Below are 18,988 nucleotides of genomic sequence, written 5' to 3' on the forward strand. Positions count from 1 at the left end.
AAGACTGCGTAATAATTTACACTCTGTGAATCATATCATCAATTAAACAGCTCTTCATTGTTTTTTAGGCCATCGTTATCAGAAAAATCCCGCTATGGTTTCTTTTCAATGAAGCATTTTTGAATAAATGTATAGATTTTGCAAAAAGGTCCAGAGGTTCGAGCAAATAATAAACCCCAGAGAACACTCTTCATCCAATCCATTGTGATTTACAGACCAACAACATCACTACTGGATATAGATTATATCTTTGTTGGACAATATTTGATGTATTTTTTCTGATTAAAAAATAATGATAGACGTATTTTTTCATCATTCATGGGATGTTACTCTCTGTAAAGGCATTGACCGTTTGATGCATGTATCTGAGGAGACTGATCGTCGGTCTCATAAGGGAGAAGTTGGGGGATAGTGGTGGTGGAATCAATAATAATGTGCATGGGAAAGGGATTGAATGTATGTGGACATGAGGTGTCATGGAATAGGCAGTTTTGCCATGTTTATCGCCTTTCTTAAATTGCCGAACCGAGGGGAATTTCTTTAATTGCCCTCCATATTTACCAGGACATCTCATGAGAGGTTAACAGCTAAACAAATGACTATGGATCTGGAGAACACTTTTGCCTGACAATACAACAAAAACAAATTCAATCTTATGAGGTAGGGAAGTAAACACTTGGATTTCTGTGACAATCCAGAAACAGCATTGCCCCATTACTGATACTAGCTATATGTTCCAGATGGTGTTGATTCATGATACATAGATATATTCAAGTGAGAGTTAGATATAGCTCTCAGGGCTAACAGAATCGAGGAATATGGAGAAAAAGCAGAAACAGGGTACTGATTCTGGATGGTCGGCCATGGCTCGAAGGGCCGAATGGCCTACTCCTGCACCTACTTTCTAATGAATTCATTCAATAACTTAATTAATTCCCTGGGTCTTATGATCAGACTTGAATTTTCATTAGAATTGTAAAACCATTATAGGATTGTCCAATTTAGATGCCCCACGTGTTTTGGAAAAGCCACATTGATTAAGAGTATCTGCCAAAGATTTGTCATGTAAGTTGAAATTCCACCTGTAACACATGATGCAGATGGACCATTCACAGCTTTAAAATACTGCACCTCAGGGGAGTGCCTATTCATTGTTCCTTCATCCATCCTTCCCAAGACTTTCGCTCATTAATATGCTAGCAGGGTTATCTAAGATTTTGGAACAACTCGGGTAGCACAGTGGCACACCTGGCAGAACTGCTGCCTCACAGCATCAGAGACCAGGGTTCAATCCTGACCTTGGCTGCTGGCCGTGTGGTGTTGGCATGTTCTTCCCGTGACTGTAAGGTTTCCTCTGGATGCTCCGGTTTCCTCCATGTCCCAAAGACATATACGTTTGTAGGTTAAGTGGCCCCCATAAATTGCCACTAGTTTGTAAGAATGGGTTAACATAGAACGAGTTTGAGTGGGTGATCAATGGTCACCGTGGACTCATGTGGGCTGAGGAACCTGGTTCCATGCTGTATCTCTGAACTGAACTAAAGCTCCAAGACTGTGTCTTTCAACTCGGTCACAGTACCATCCTCAATATTTTATCTACTTCACATCCTTGGGTGGGCGGCGTGACTCACGTCGCAGCCGCCTCTGCAGTCCATCTGCCTTTTTAAATTTTTTTGTTTTTTGTCTCGTTTGAGTGTAGTTATAGTGGGTTATTTTAACTGGGTATGTGTGTGGGGGGCGGGGGGGTGAGGAAACTTTTAAAATCTTTTCCCTGTACGGAGGACCCGGCCTTTTCTCTGTCGGGTCTCCGTTGTCGTTGGGGCCTAGCACCGTGGAGCGGGCCTCCAACCGGAATGACCGGGGGCTCCAGTCGCGGAGCCTGCAGACTTACTTAACATCGCGGGGCCTTACATCGCCCGGTGCGGCTTTAAATGTCCGCGGGACTTGCTAGCGCACGCCGGGGGCTCCAACATCAAGACCCGGAGCGTGACCTTGCATCGCCCGGCGTGGCTTTAATGGCCGCAGGACACTTACCATCGCCCGCCGGGGGCTTTGACTGACATCGGGAGGAGAATCTGTAGTGCAGGGGAGAGATAAGACTTTGCCTTCCATCACAGCGAGGAGGAGGTTCGCTGTGATGGATGTTTGTGTAAATTGTGTTGTGCATTGGTTCTTCTACTTGTTTGTATGAATGCAGAAACCAAATTTCGTTTGAAACTCAATGAGGTTCAAATGACAACAAATAAATTGTATCATTATATCAGTTTCATGTCTTTAATCTCTTTCAATGCTTGTAGGTGTTTCTTGATGTAAAGTGACCAAATCTTTCAATGCTTGTAGATGTTTCTTGATGTAAAGTGACCAAATCTACTTGATATACACAAGGCTTCTAAATATGACTTGCAATTGTAAAAATGTGCATTGAATCCTCTCAGTTACAAGCATGCTTGTACACAAACAACTGTGTCACATTTCCTGGAAACAGAGGCTTTCCACACTGACCCAGAAATGTTGCCAGTACCCAGTAAATGGAACCACTTTTTTCATGCCAATGCATGCCTGGCTTGGTTAATATATTTAATGATCCTTGAAGTCACACATTTTTAATTTGGCTCCTTATTCACTTTTATGCTGCAGGTCCCAAGGTGGAATTACAGGATCCTCAACCAACTTCAATTATCCTTTCATAACGCATTTGATATTTGCTGGCACCAGACAGGCATCATGCCGTGGAACTCTTGATGCTGCTCACATTTCCCATATTATCACATCCTCTGTAACTGTCAGATTATGTTTCCTCTTCCTCTTCCTTTTGGCCATCTTCCTGCTTGAGGCACAATATTCATTTTGTAGTCATTCCCAACCAGGTTTCATCCTTAAACTTTTCATTCAGTGCGACCAGACACTGAAGCAAATTTTGAGATTCTTCCTGTTCTGTGTGAGGGTGTCTCCAACATGGACACCAGTTCCATGACTCTAAACCACTGAGATTGAAGGCAGAGACCAATTTATTTACTTCAGAACGGACCATAAACTCCCATTTATTGCATTGCGGACACATTTTCTGCCGGGAATAAGTTTGGTCCATGTATAAAACCATGGGCCAAGTCCATGTTCAAGTCCATCCATGTCCAAGTCCAATTAAACAAGAAACATTGTTTATTATTGTCATATGCACCGAAATACAGTGAAAAGCCTTTTTGCAAACTATCCAGTCAAATGAAGTCATACTGTACATGAGTACCATCCAGCCATACACAACAGGTCATGCAAAGAGAAAAATACCAGAATTCAGAATATAGTGTGACAGTATTATAGTGTCACAGATACCAGAAAAGTGCAAAATCCACAATGAGGTACATTGGGAGATCGGGATTATTAATGGGAGCACTGTTCAATAGTCTGACTATAGTGGAGATGAAGGTGTTCCTGAATCTGGTGGTGCATGCTTCCAAACATTTGTATCATCTGCCTGACAGGAGATGGGAGAAGACGGGTGGAGCAGCACAGTGGTGCAGCAGTAGAGTTGCTGCCTTGTAGCGCCAGAGACCTGGGTTTGATTCTGACTATGGATGCTGTCAATACGGAGTTTATACATTCTCCCTGTGATCGCATTGGTTTTCTCCAGGTGCTCCAGTTTTCACCTACGTCCAAAGATATGTGGGTTTGTAGGTTAATTGGTTTCTGTAAATAGTCCCTAGTGTGTTGGATAGAACTAGCTAAGGGTGATTGCTGGTTGGCATGTATTTGGGTAGGCCGAAGGGCCTGTTTACACACTGTATCTCTAAACTAAAACTAAACTAAAGACGGAATGATTGGGGTGAAAATGTTCCTTCATCATGTTTGTTGCTTTCCCAAGGCCGTGTGAGGTTTAGGTGAAATTGATGGGAGGTGTCGCCTAGTGAGGTCCATCACCTGACAACCTGGTGTGCCAACAATAACCTCGTCCTCAACTCCAAGAAGACGAAGGAAATTATTGTTGACTTCAGGAAGATCAGAGGGGGCAGACATACCCCCATCCATATAAACGGGACTGAGGTGGAGCGCGTCTCCAACTACAAATTCCTCGGGGTACACATCTCGGAGGATCTGTCCTGGTCCCTCAACACCTCCAAGCTGATCAAAAAGGTGCAGTAGCGCCTTTACTTCCTGAGGAGGCTCACAAAAGCTCACCTGTCCCCCAGATCCTGACCAACTTTTACCGCTGTACCATTGAAAGCATCCTGACCACCTGTTTCATGGTATGGTACAGCAGTTGCACTGTAGCGGACAGGAAGGCACTACAACGGGTGGTGAAAACCGCTCAGTACATCATCGGTGCCCCGCTCCCTGCCATGGATGCACTCCACCGAAAACGGGGTCTGAGACGGGCCGGGAAGATCATCAAAGACCCCTCCCACCCGAACCATGGACTGTTTGCCCTCCTCCCATCAGGGAGGCGGTACAGGAGCCTCAGGTCTCGTACAAGTAGGATGAGGAACAGCTTCTACAACAATACTATCACATTGCTGAACTCGGAGTCCCGCCGATAGATTTCTTCAGTCTCTCCGTCCACATTGATTGCTTATTCTGTATTTTTATTTCTATATTGCACTATTACTACGGACTGACGCTAAACTACATTTCGTTGTACCCATACTTGTATTTGTGAAATGACATTAAAGTTGAATTGAATTGAATTGTGAGATGGACCAGACGACATTGACAATTCTCTGCAATTTCTTGTATTCTTGTGCAAAGCAATTGCCAAATATAGCTGTGATGCATCCCAAAAGAATTGCACTTGTCGAAGTTTGTAAAAGTAAATGGAGACTTGCCAAAATTCCTTGGTCTTGTGAGGTATTGGTATGCTCTCTTGGTCATGGGTTCATTTTTTTTCTCAGAAATTGTTGATGATATCCATGCATTGGAACTTGAAGCTCTCGACCATCTCCACTTCAGCACCATAGAAGCTGACTGGGATGGGTACACCACATCACTTACTGAAATCAATAACTAGCTCCTGCAGCTTGTTGACATTGAGCAAACCTACCTGCCAGCTTCCAAATGAAAAGCAACCGCTTTGACTGAGTTGCTGCAGCACAACATGAAGTCTAAAACAGAACTTCCCCCAAAGGAGTCTTCCTGAGGGAAGTTAAGTAAAAGACAACAAGCTTTAGGTCTTTGGGCATCTTTTGGCCTTGATTAAGTTGGAAAACCAAAAGGACACATGATTGAATGGCAGAGTAGACTTGATGGGTCGAATGGCCTAATTCTACTCCTATTCCTTATGACTTACGACACCTTGTTAGAAATTTTACCCACAAAGACTATTACAAAAACGGAGGTAGAAACTGAACAAACTTTTTTGTGAGAGAGAGAGTCACACAGAGCCCAAGTGTCTGCGGGAGTCCTCTCTGAGCTAATGCTGAAAACCATATTTTTAATACATTGATTTAGACAAAAAGCATCCAGACAAATTGTAATGAACAAGGACACTCAGAATTCAAAGGATATAAAATTTAGCAAGATTAGCCGTTCTGCAAGTTCTGTGATAGACTCTTAATCTCTTGACCGAGACCTGTCAATTACTTGTGCCCTAGGCAGTTTCGGTAAACAATCTTGTGCAGACACAGATAGAATACACAAGGAAATAGTTACATACATTTTTCCATCACACCTTTAGCCTGATCCGTTGTTATAATAAAGTGATCCTGATGCAGAACTCCATCTGCAAAATCAACTGACCCCACAAAGTAACACATCTATTTGTGCATTCAGAAACTGAATAACTGTAGTCATCATACTTTAAAAAATATGTAGAATAGTTATTTAAGAGTATTTAAAAGCGTTTCATGACATTTAATCTTTCACAGCCTGGATATATTATGACTGGAAAAAATGATTAAGGTCATTTTCCTGCCTAGTTAGTTCATTTTTAGCAGACTCTGAAGCTGTACGTTCCCAAAACATATTCTTCCAGTGGCAATATGGAACTTCAAGTTATGGTTATTCTGCAGTATATCACCATCTTCGCAGCAGGTTTTCCTTTTTTTCTCTTTGAAATCACGCAGTACTCACTCTATTGGCCTTGATTTACATTCCACACATACAGAGGTAAGAACTCTTTATCACAGACCTTGAATTTTAACGACAGCTTACATTGACATCACATTTTTAAGATAGGAAGAACACTCAAGATGTTTACCCAGCCAGAGAAAATTGGACGAGGAATGAAAACGGCCAGGCTTCATTTGCACCAAGCATTAATTTTATTTAAGTATATTTTCAGCCAGATTGTTCATTTCCTATCAAACATTTCTTTCCTTTCAATATCAGAAAGGAAACACATTTTATTTTAACAAAAGATTCAAAATTTTGTTTTAGAGATACAGCGTAGAAACAGGCCTTTTGGCCTACCGAGTCCACATCGACCAATGATCACACATACAGTAGTTCTACTCTACACTAAATTTACTGAAGTCAATTAACAGACAAACCTGCACATGTTCGGAAGGTGTGAGTAAATCAGAGCACCCAGAGATAACCCATGCGGAAATCCCTCAGGGAGAACATATACACCCCATACAGACAGTGTCCGTAGTCAGGATCAAACCCGCGTCTCCGGTGCTGTAGGGCAACAACTGTACCATTGTGCCTTCATGCCGCTGCCCCTTTGCTCACTCACTTTCCTACCAAACAGCTACAAGATGCGTCTTCATACATTGGATGGTAAGGGCCTGTCCCACCTGGCCGTCATTTGCACGTCACGCAGGCGTAGTGCATCGTGACACGTAAATTATGTTGCGTAAATGATGCGCAAATGACACCCAAGTGGGACAGGTCCTGTAGTGAGGAGCCTAATATCAGAATCACACCAGATTTTCATAAATCATCTTTCCCAGGACCGTAACTAAGATTTTTTTCCTATTCCACCTGGTTCATGGCCACATTATTCAATTAAATCAATAGGTTTATATTAGCTTCACATAAACCTTTATATCTCAAGATCGATTTAGATATAATTATCACCAATACATGTGTAAACGAGATAGCTACAACTGAGCAGGAATAATGCTGTTAAATCAATTAAAAATATAACTCTCACAGAAAAAGCAGGAATTAATTGACTGAGAGTGCTTGTACCATTAAGTTTGCATAAGGTAGACAAAAATGCTGGAGAAACTCAGCAGGTGCGGCAGCATCAATAGAGCGAAGGAATAGGCGATGTTTCGGACTTGAAACATCGCCTATTCCTTCCCTCCATAGATGCTGCCTCACCCGCTGAGTTTCTCCAGCATTTTTGTATACCTTCGATTTTTCCAGCATCTACAGTTCTTTCTTAAACATTAGTTTGCATATCTCTGTTGACTTTACATACCATCTGTTTGAAGGTGCGATTACTGTCAAAAGATATAGTAAAGTCCAACCCAATAAAGTGATTCAGGATCATGTCGAGGGCTGTAGGATGAGGGTGCAAAGTAAATGTGAAGAAGGACAGGGTTAAAACGAACCAGCTAATTGGAATAAACAGCTTGCATTCACTTTGACTAACTCATTAAATCTAATTCTCTCTCCACAGATGCTGCCTAACCTATTAAGTTTCTCCTGCATTTTCTATTTTTATTTCAGATTTCCAGCATCTGCACTGTTTTGCTTTTCAAATTTGTATTATGAAGCTGACTAATTTGCATAAACACGGTGATCATCTTCAATATGTAAAGGCGATGAATTATCTCAGACGTTTAAGAGATAACAATATAAAATTTGACCAAGAGGGTCACTCAGAGGGTGATAGGTATATGGAACGAGCTGCCAGAGGAGGTAGTTGAGACAGGTACTATAACCGCATTTAAAAGATAGGTATATAGATAGGAAAGATTTAGAGGGATATGGGCCAAATGTGGGCAAAATGGGACTAACTTAGATGGGGCATCTTGGTCAGCATAGACGAATTGGGTTGAATGTCCTGTTTCCATGCTCTATGATGCTAAACAGCCCAAGCATTCACACATGCACAATAAAACACGCTTGATTCAGCCAGTGATTCTCTTTTACTGAGATATCTCAAGGTGAATAAAAAACTTTGTTTTATAATTAAATTGCCAAAATTGGGCCCTGGAGCATAGTTTCAAACCTGTAAAATGCAATTTAACAACTGATAGTTGGATCCCTATGAATATAGAGCATGGTTAATGTACAGAAGTGATGACCTGGCTGTCATTGGGATGTGGGGAGTAACCAGAGCACCCAAAGGAAACCATACAGTCACAAGGAGAGCAAGGTAACTCTACAGGCAGTTCCCAAGGTCAGGATCAAACCAGGATCTCTAGCACTTTGGGACAAAGGATCATAATAGAAACATAGAACCATAGAAAATAGGTGCAGGAGTAGGCCATTCGGCCCTTCGAGCCTGCACCGCCATTCAATATGATCATGGCTGATCATCCAACTCAGTATCCCGTACCTGCCTTCTCTCCATACCCCCTGATCCCTTTAGCCACAAGGGCCACATCTAACTCTCTCTTAAGTATAGCCAATGAACTGGCCTCGACTACCCTCTGGTGGCAGAGAGTTCCAGAGATTCACCACTCTCTGTGTGAAAAATGTTTTTCTCATCTCGGTCTTAAAGGATTTCCCCCTTATCCTTAAGATGTGACCCCTTGTCCTGGACTTCCCCAACATTGGGAACAATCTTCCTGCATCTAGCCTGTCCAACCCCTTAAGAATTTTGTGCGTTTCTATAAGATCCCCCCTTAATCTCCTAAATTCTAGCGAGTACAAGCTGAGTCTATCCAGTCTTTCTTCATATGAAAGTCCTGACATCCCAGGAATCAGTCTGGCGAACCTTCTCTACGGCAATAATGTCCTTCCACAGATTTGGAGACCAAAACTGTACGCAATACTCCAGGTGTGGTCTTACTAAGACCCTGTACAACTGCAGTAGAACCTCCCTGCTCCTATAATCAAATCATTTTGCTATGAATGCTAACATACCATTTGTTTTCTTCTCTGCCTGCTGCACCTGCATGCCTACTTTCAATGACTGGTGTACCATGACACCCAGGTCTCATAGCATCTCCCCTTTTCCTAATCTGCCACCATTTAGATAATAGTCTGCTTTCCTGTTTTTGCTACAAAAGCGGATAACCTCACATTTATCCACATTATACTGCATCTGCCAATCATTTTCCCACTCACCCAGCCTATCCAAGTCACCTTACAGCTTCCTAGCATCCTCCTCACAGCTAACACTGCCCCCCAGCTTAGTGTCATCCGCAAACTTAGAGATGTTGCATTCAATTCCCTCGTCCAAATCGTCCAATATATATTGTAAATAGCTGGGGTCCCAGCACTGAGCCTTGCGGTACCCCACTAGTCACTGCCTGCCATTGTGAAAAGGACACGTTTACACCTACTCTTTGCTTCCTGTTTGCCAGCCAGTTCTCTATCCACATCAATACTGAACCTCCAATACCATGTGCTTTGTTTGTATACTAATCTCTTATGTGGGACCTTGTCGAAAGCCTTCTGAAAGTCCAGATACAACACATCCACAGGTTCTCCCCTATCCACTCTACTAGTTACATAGAAACATCGAAACATAGAAATTAGGTGCAGGAGTAGGCCATTCGGCCCTTCGAGCCTGCACCGCCATTCAATATGATCATGGCTGATCATCCAACTCAGTATCCTGTACCTGCCTTCTCTCCATACCCTCTGATCCCCTTAGCCACAAAGGCCACATCTAACTCCCTCTTAAATATAGCCAATGAACTGGCCTCGATTACCCTCTGTGGCAGAGAGTTCCAGAGATTCACCACTCTCTGTGTGAAAAAAGTTCTTCTCATCTCGGTTTTAAAGGATTTCCCCCTTATCCTTAAGCTGTGACCCCTTGTCCTGGACTTCCCCAACATCGGGAGCAATCTTCCTGCATCTAGCCTGTCCAACCCCTTAAGAATTTTGTAAGTTTCTATAAGACCCCCTCTCAATCTCCTAAATTCTGGAGAGTATAAACCAAGTCTATCCAGTCTTTCTTCTAATGACAGTCCTGACATCCCAGGAATCAGTCTGGTGAACCTTCTCTGCACTCCCTCTATGGCAATAATGTCCTTCCTCAGATTTGAAGACCAAAACTGTACGCAATACTCCAGGTGTGGTCTCACCAAGTCCCTGTACAACTGCAGTAGAACCTCCCTGCTCCTATACTCAAATCCTTTTGCTATGAAAGCTAACATACCATTCGCTTTCTTCACTGCCTGCTGCACCTGCATGCCTACTTTCAATGACTGGTGTACCACGACACCCAGGTCTCGCTGGATCTCCCCTTTTCCTAGTCGGCCACCATTTAGATAATAGTCTGCTTTCCTGTTTTTGCCACCAAAATGGTTACGCTCACATTTATCCACATTATACTGCATCTGCCAAACATTTGCCCACTCACCCAGCCTATCCAAGTCACCTTGCAGTCTCCTTTACATCCTCAAAAAATTATATAAGATTCGTCAGATATGATTTACCTTTCGTAAATCCATGCTGACTTTGTCCAATGATTTCACCATTGATGGGCCATCATTTCCATCATACCACCTCCGTCACGTAACCCCCGATCTCCATCTAGCTCCATCTCCAGCTTATCTTTTCTTCCCTGACACTAACTTTCGTTCTAAAATTAGAAGGAATGTCTACGAACAAATTGTTCTGGATGTTTAACTCGCAAATTTTGAAAGACCCACAAGGGAGTATATATCTAAAAAAACAGATGGACCTATTTTTTGAGACAAATGATACACCAGATATATCGTCCACTTTATTATGGGAATTATTCAAAGCATTTATTAGAGGAGTTATTATCTCGTATCAAGCTTTTCAAAACAAAAAGAATAAGAATAAACAAAGACAATTAGAAGAACAAATCAGACAACTAGATATAGAAAATGCTAAAGATCCAATTATGGATAAACATAATAAAATTTTAATACTGAAATTTAAGCTAAATAAATTATTATCAGAGAAGGTTATAAGATTATTCCAAATTGCAAAACAAGAAGGGTTTCGGCCCGAAACGTTGCCTATTTCCTTCGCTCCATAGATGCTGCTGCACCCGCTGAGTTTCTCCAGCTTTTTTGTGTAACCTTCGATTCTCCAGTATCTGCAGTTCCCTCTTAAACACAAGAACATTTCGAATTTGGGGATAAACCCCATAAACCTTTGGCACGCCAACTGAAAAAACGGGAAAAAGATCATGCAATTTTAAAGATTAAATCAGATAGAGGGGAATTATTAACACTGCCTAATGATATCAATAAAAGATGTGCTCAATTTTACAAGAATTTATACACATCAAAAACGCTAATAGACAATACTAAAGTTTCAGAATTTTTGGACAATTGTAACCTTCCAAAACTAGAACTGAAGGAACAAGAGGAACTGGGAGCACAAATTACATCTAAGGAAATAGAAGACACAATAAACACACTTAAGAATGGAAAAACACCAGGACCAGACGGATTCAGTAATGAATTTTATAAATGTTTTTACGACATAGTTACACCACGTCTACAGAAAATGTATTCATACGCTTTTAAAGAACAAATCTTACCTGAAACACTAGCAGAATCAACAATCACATTAATACTTAAAAAAGATAAAGATATAGAAGAACCAGGCTCATATAGAGCTATTGCTTTGTTAAATACGGATCAAAAAATATTAGCGGAAACACTAGCTAGAAGACTAAGTCAATATGTTAGTAAATTAATAAATGAGGATCAAACGGGATTTATACCTAAGAGACATTCATTTAATAACCTGAGACGTCTGCTTAACATAATGCACTCTCACAAACCTCAAGAACAAGAGTTATCTATTATTTCATTGGACGCAGAAAAAGCGTTTGATCAAATAGAATGGGATTATATGATTAAAGTATTGCAAAAATTTCAAATGGGAGAGAACTTCATCGCATGGATAAAATTATTATATAACAAACCCACAGCTAGAATATTAACTAATAATATACTATCTACGAAATTCCAATTAACAAGGAGCAATAGACAAGGATGTTCATTATCACCGCTGTTATTCGCTCTGGTAATTGAACCTTTAGCTGAAAAAATTAGAACACACCCGGATATTTACGGTTATAATACAAAATACTCAAATAACAAAATATCCTTATATGCAGACGATGTATTACTCTATATCACAAAACCCCAAATCAGTATACCAAACATATTAAATCTAATTGAGGACTGGATCTTTCTCAGGATACAGAATAAACTGGAACACAAGTTAAATTATGTCGATAAAACCGTAAGACTCATCACCTCTCTTGAAATTCCCCTTTAAAATAGCCACAGAAAAATTTAAATATTTAGGAATTGAAATCACTAGAAACTATCACGCTATGCCAATTATAGCCCCTTACTTAAGAAACTAAATAATCTAATCAAATTCTGGATAATGCTCCCGTTGTCTTTAATAGGTCGAATAAATGCTATAAAAATGATCTTTTTACCACAAATCCTATATTTATTTCAATCAATTCCAATATATCTTCCAAAAAAGTTTTTCAAAAAACTAGACATTACAAATTTTATATGGGATTATAAATCCCACAGAATGCAAAGAGCACACCTTAGTAAACCAAAAGAGATGGGTGGTCTAGCGCTCCTTAACTTTATGTACTATAATTGGGCAGTAAATATTAAAAAATATGATTCACCTGCTGGACAACTCTGCCCAGCAGGTGGACTGGATTGTAATGGAGAGAGAGGACTGCTCTCCGTGTAATACAGGAGCGACTCTCCTCTCACCAATGAATCTGAATAACAAAAATTATAATAAAAATCCAATGATACATAGCACAATTAGAACTTGGAAACAAATAAAACAGAATCTAAAATGAAGAAATCTATCTCTTTTAATGCCAATAGTCAATAACCCGTCGTTTAAACCTTCAATTATAGATAAATCATTTACACAATGGGAAAGAATGGGAATCAAAACGCTCGGAGACGTATGAATCAGGAAAATTATTATAATTTCAACAATTTCAACTGAAATATAATTTGAAAAATAATCAATATTTTAAATATCTTCAAATCCGTGACTATCTGAAAAAATACACAAAAGACTATCATAACATGTCCCCAGACTTATTGGATGAAGCCATGAAGACAAAGGCTGAATCAGATGTGATCCACATCTTCACTGTAGGGACTGTTGTCTGTTTCCAAAATTTAAGTATTATTTTTTTCGCCGTTAGCAGGCCCTAGTTGGACTCCCCCTGCCCCCTCTGGAGGACATTTACCACTCCAGATGCCGCAGCAGGACCTGTAATATCGTGAAAGACATTACACATCCTTGTCACCACCTTTTCACACTGCTGCCCTCAGGAAAAAGGTACAGGTCGCTAAAGTCATGCACTGCCAGACTCAAGAACAGCTTTTACCCATCAGCAATCTTGGAACTGAACTCTGTCTCGGGAGCGGGTTATGGGGAAGGAGGGGGGGGGGGGGGGTGGGAGAGAGTGTTAATTTATGTAAATGTGAATCCATGGGTGGGTTTGGGGAGGGAGGGAGTGTAAAAAGTATGAGTATGTGAATGTTTGAAGTTCTTTTAAATGGAGAGACACAGTAATCTCGTTGTATGTGACACATGCAATTACAATAAAGCATTCTGATTCTGATTCTGATTCTGATTCTAGTTAAGGAAACGCCTTTGAAATATCGTTAGCTCAGAACAGACCTCTGACATACGTAGTGTGATCCAATTTTGTTTAAAGTATTTTGAAAAAGATATCAAAGATTCCCCTCCCGAAGTTTTGTAATTTTGTACAGGAAGAAAAGAATGGGTTATGGTTGCTTCTTGGAGGAGACATTTATCACAAATAGGAGAGACATTTGGGAAGATCTTATTCAATTTAGACTTTGAATAATAGTCTATGGAGTATTTTAAATTGTATTAGCGAGTGCCTAACATTAGGAGAACAGTAGTGTATATATAGAAAACTTTCCTCCCAACTATCCTTTGAAATTGCTAAACCCAATTCGTTTTCCCAAGCTCGCCTAATTATTTCCGATTGTGGGATATGTAAATTTAAAAGAGTATTATAGAGGTATGATAATAACTTATTTGAATCCGACTTTCTATTCATGCATTCATCTAGTATATCTGGACCCATAGAGTGATAATCTTGGGTATGTATTTTCACATACCCGTATTTGAAAATATCTGAAGTATTGACTACCTTTCAAATGATATTTCAACTGTAATTCTTGAAACAAGAGGAGGGTGTTGCAAATCAATTTTGAAGAACTTCTCACTTTTTGTTTACTTGTTTGTCCTTGTTGGATGGGGTTACATTAAATGGACAGTTGACTAAGAGCTTGAACTAAGTGTTTGAGATAACGAGGTTTCATATTTCCAGATCTTCCTTCAAAATATCACTCTGGTAATTGAAATATTGCCGCTCTACCAAACAGTGCAGTCCAAATCAACGGGTGGGAAATGGATTACAAGCCAGGTCAGTGTCAGGTAAGGTTGCCCACTCACCCTTGTCTTGTTTACGTGCTGCACAAATCCTTTGCCAAATCCAAAAGGAAGCCCAAAAGCATAAGCGGGGAATTTTACAGATCAAAGCCACTGTACATGGATGATTTTGTCTTCTTCAGCTCGCAGTCCACAGATTGAACTGCATCTGCAACCAGTTTGAGTTGGCATCGGGAGCCAAAGTACACCACGTGGAGTGAGGCCATCATCTTTAGCAACTGTTCAATTGGTCCCCCAACATCAGGTATGACTTCCTAAAGGTTCTGGGGATCTGATTCTGAGGGGTTCTAGCATGCAACCACAATGGTCTGGAGCAGACTGGAAAGATAAAACAAATATTTGGACTGTGAGGTGGCAGTCGCTCTCAATTACTGGTAGGTACGTAGTCATCAGGTATGAGGTGTACTTGGGGCTGCTTTACCTGACAGTGGTGGTGTGGCCCAACCCCTGCTCTTCCACCCAGTCCAGGATCCTTCTGCTGCTGCACAACGATGAAGCAGGTAGCATGGGTCACGATGCACATCCCCACAGACAATGGAGGAAAAAGCATCCCCAATATTGCCGTTGTCAAACATTTTATTTCCCCTTGCTATTCCCACACTGCCCTTTCTGTCCTGGGCCTCCTTTACTGTCAGTGAGGCCACATGCAAATTGGAGGAACAGCACCTCATATTTCACTTGGGCAGTTTACAACCCAGCGGTATAAACGTTGATTTTACTAATATCACGTTAGCCCTGCAATCCCTCTCTCAACCCTCCCCCACCCTAGTCGTCCTACTAGATCCACTGTTCGCATACCTTTATCCCTTCGTCATCACCTCTTCCCCAGCCAACAGCGGGCCATTATGGGTTCCATCCTACCTTGGTCATCTGTTGCTGGCCGTGATTTGTTCTGGCCTTTTCTTAACTCCATTTCTAACCCCCCCCCCCCCCCCCCCCCCCCGCCCCTATCAACCACCCCCCTCTAATTTCAGTCTGAAGAAGGGTTATGATCCAAAACGCCACCCATCCTTTTCCTCCAGAGATGCTGCCTGGCCCGTTGAGTTATTTCAACACTGTTTGTCTATCTTATAACCATATAACCATATAACAATTACAGCACGGAAACAGGCCATCTCGGCCCTACAAGTCCGTGCCGAACAACTTTTTTTCCCCTTAGTCCCACCTGCCTGCACTCATACCATAACCCTCCATTCCCTTCTCATCCATATGCCTATCCAATTTATTTTTAAATGATACCAATGAACCTGCCTCCACCACTTCCACTGGGAAGCTCATTCCACACCGCTACCACTCTCTGAGTAAAGAAGTTCCCCCTCATATTACCCCTAAACTTCTGTCCCTTAATTCTGAAGTCATGTCCTCTTGTTTGAATCTTCCCTATTCTCAAAGGGAAAAGCTTGTCCACATCAACATCTTCAGTATAAACCAGCATCTGCAGTTCCCTCCTACAAACATTGCTCTCATTCTGATGGTCACTCTGCGTTTGTGGCTGCATCAGGCTGTGTACAGAGCCAAAGTATGCAGAATATGTTTTTGCAGAGAGAGACTAGCGAAAGATACAACGGTCGTAGTCACTGTGCATCACAAGCAGATGAGTAACAGAGGACTCTTTGATTTACGAGCATTTCCCAGGGACACATTCGGAGATGGACATTGAGTGCTGCTGGAAGACCTTCAACTCAATGAAAGACGCTCTGTCTTGGTCTTCCATCACAGCAAGATGTCTGTGCTGGAATGCTGCCGACTGGGGCTTTCTTGACTGCAGGACTGCATGCTGAGGGACGCACTGAGGCTTGGTGGCATGAAAGGTCTGTGGGGAAAGACCACAGTCCAGGATCCTTCTGCTGCTGCACTTAGAAGGGCTGTCCAGTGGGGACATCCCTCAAACAAGGAAGGGATATCACCCCAGGGGGGCACTTGAGTGCCAATGGTGCTATGCAAAGAAAGATGCGCTAATCTTACTGTGTGTAAAACTAGCAACATTGAATCTATGTAGGTACCAACACTAAGAATGTATTAAGAGGCTTGCATTGTTTTCCTCTACATTATTTAAATTGTGAATAATATTTATTTTTGAAATAAAATATTCTAACATTGGTGATGTTATTTCTACCAGTTGACATTCAGATGAAGTAAGCATTTCATTGTTAATCTTTTCTCCTCTTATGTAGCTACGTACAGTGAGTTGCAAAATAATTTATTTTCATGGTAGATAATACTTGTAGATACTATACTGACAAACGTATTTTAATATTTCGATATAACTAAGTGAAAATGTATCAAAAATCCGACCAGTAATATGACAAAAGTTCCGTCATACTTTCAAATGACGGAAAATGTGAGGTATTGTGTCTTCAGTTTTGGTCACCTTGCTATACCGTAAACTCAAGGCAGCAACTCCACCACTGTGCCATCATGCCACCCTTAATGTATGATGTCCAAATGCTGGCAAATAGCTGTTATTAATAGGCATTTATTTATCTGACTTCTTATTGATGAGCAAAAAAACCTCTGAAAAAGAGACCAATTCCCATGTAAGGAGCAAGGCTAAATCTCTGTAAAGTGGTTGAGTGGAATACATTGCCTGGAACATGACCTTTAAAATTCTTGGCCGGGGACTAAAGGAGGAACTAATCTAATCTAATCTTCCTAATCCTTCAGTGGGCCCTTGGGAAGTGGCAATGGAATCTAGAGGCTGCTGTTCGTGGTTGAGATAAATCAAACAGTCTTGTGCTGCATTGACCTTGTCCTTTTATTTACATCATACATAGTTTCCCCAAATAGCATGAGCCGCAAATTCCCTCAGGTACTGACAGTTAGCAGAGTCAAGATGCCACATACTGAATTGTCAAAGCAGGAAAACTATTTGCTCGTCCTTTTGATAACTGGTCAACAAATTTTTTTTTTAACTTTGAAATGCCAAATAAAAACCCTCACAAATGCTGTAAATCTGAAATAGAAACAGAAAATGTTGAGTATTATGTTCAGTTGTGGTCACCCTGCTGTAGAGAAGATGTCATTGAGATGGGAAGAGTGCAGAGAAGACTTACAACTATGTTACTTGGATGGGGGCTTGGGCTTTAGGGGAAGGTTGGGCAAGCTAAAGCTATATTCTTTGGATGCAAAGGAGGCTGAGGAATGATCTTACAGACATGTGCAAAATCATGAGGGGAGTAGATATGTACAGAATAGGGGGATCAAGAGTCAGAGGCTTAAGGTGAGAAGGGAAAGAACCTGGGGGGTCAAATGTACCTACCACTCAGAGGGTGGTAGGTATATGGGGCAAGCTGCCAGAGGAGATATTTGTGGTAGGTACTATAAAAGCATTTAAAAGTCACTTGGATGGGCACATGGATAGGAAAGGTCTAGAGAGATATGGGCCAAAAATGAGCAAATGGGTCTAGCTTTGATGGGGTATCTTGGTCAGCATGGACTTGTTGGGAAGAAGGGCCTGTTTCCATTCTGTATTACTCTATAACTATGCTTCTAAAATGCTGGGGATACTCAGCAGATCAGTCGACATCTGTGGAAAGTGAAAGAGTTAACTTTTCAGATTAATGACCTTTCATTGGCTCCGATGGGCCATTGACCTGAAATATTTACTCTATTTCTTTCTCCACAGATGTTGCCTGACCACCCAAGTATCCTCAATATGTTCTGTTTTCAGCGATTCATTCCTTTGTTCAATTTATTTTAGGCAGCACAGTGGCGCAGTTGTTGTGTTATAGCGTTTACAGCACCAGAGACCCGGGTTCGATCCTGGCTATGGGTGCTTGTCTGTACAGAGTTTGTACGTTCTCCCCATGACCTGCGTGAGTTTTTCTCTGAGAACTTCGGTTTCCTCCCACACTCCAAAGGCGTACAGGTTTGTAGGTTAATTGCTTTGTATAAATGTAAAAAATGTCCCTAGTGTAGGATAGTGTTAATGGGTGTGAATCGCTGGTTGGTGCAGACTCGATGGGCCAAAAGGCCTGTTTTCATGCTGTATCTCTAAACTAAACTAAACTAAAAATATCTCAAAATCAAAATTGCCTTTGGCATTCTGTTGCACATTTCAAAATCTGAGACAAACAATCACACTGTTTTGTTCAGTTTAGTTTAGTCTAGAGATGCAGCATAGAACTAGGCCCTTTGGCACACTGAGCACGCGCCCACCAATGATCACCCATACATTAGTTCCATCCTACACATTAGGGACAAGTTACAGAAGCCAATTAACCTACAAATCTATACATCTTTCGAAAGCGGGCAGAAATCGGAGCACCAAACAAAAATTCATACTGTCACAGGGAGAACATACAAATTCCTTACAGAGCTAGAGGCATGTGTTCAATCCTGACTAACCGGTCCAGTCTGTATTGCAACAACTCTATCACTGTGCTGCCGCAGCGGCACATTTTTACTTATACATTCCTATGTTGCTAACAAGACGATAACACGTAAAACATGA

The 18,988-nt window shown here is 41.3% G+C and overlaps 1 protein-coding gene across 4 annotated transcripts in view; it reads left to right on the forward strand.

Moving 5' to 3' along the window:
- The window catches only part of hsd17b3 (hydroxysteroid (17-beta) dehydrogenase 3), a 65,535-nt gene extending 63,270 nt beyond the window's left edge, over positions 1-2,265 (forward strand). For all 4 annotated transcript variants that reach the window (XM_055632908.1, XM_055632909.1, XM_055632906.1 and 1 more), the window contains one exon: positions 69-2,265. In XM_055632908.1, the coding sequence (XP_055488883.1) occupies positions 69-170 (102 nt within the window). In that variant the 3' untranslated portion in view covers positions 171-2,265. The remainder of the gene's footprint in view (positions 1-68) is intronic.
- The last annotated feature ends 16,723 nt before the right edge of the window (positions 2,266-18,988 follow it).

Source organism: Leucoraja erinacea, chromosome 3, assembly GCF_028641065.1.
Source record: "Leucoraja erinacea ecotype New England chromosome 3, Leri_hhj_1, whole genome shotgun sequence".
NCBI lineage: Eukaryota > Metazoa > Chordata > Chondrichthyes > Rajiformes > Rajidae > Leucoraja > Leucoraja erinaceus.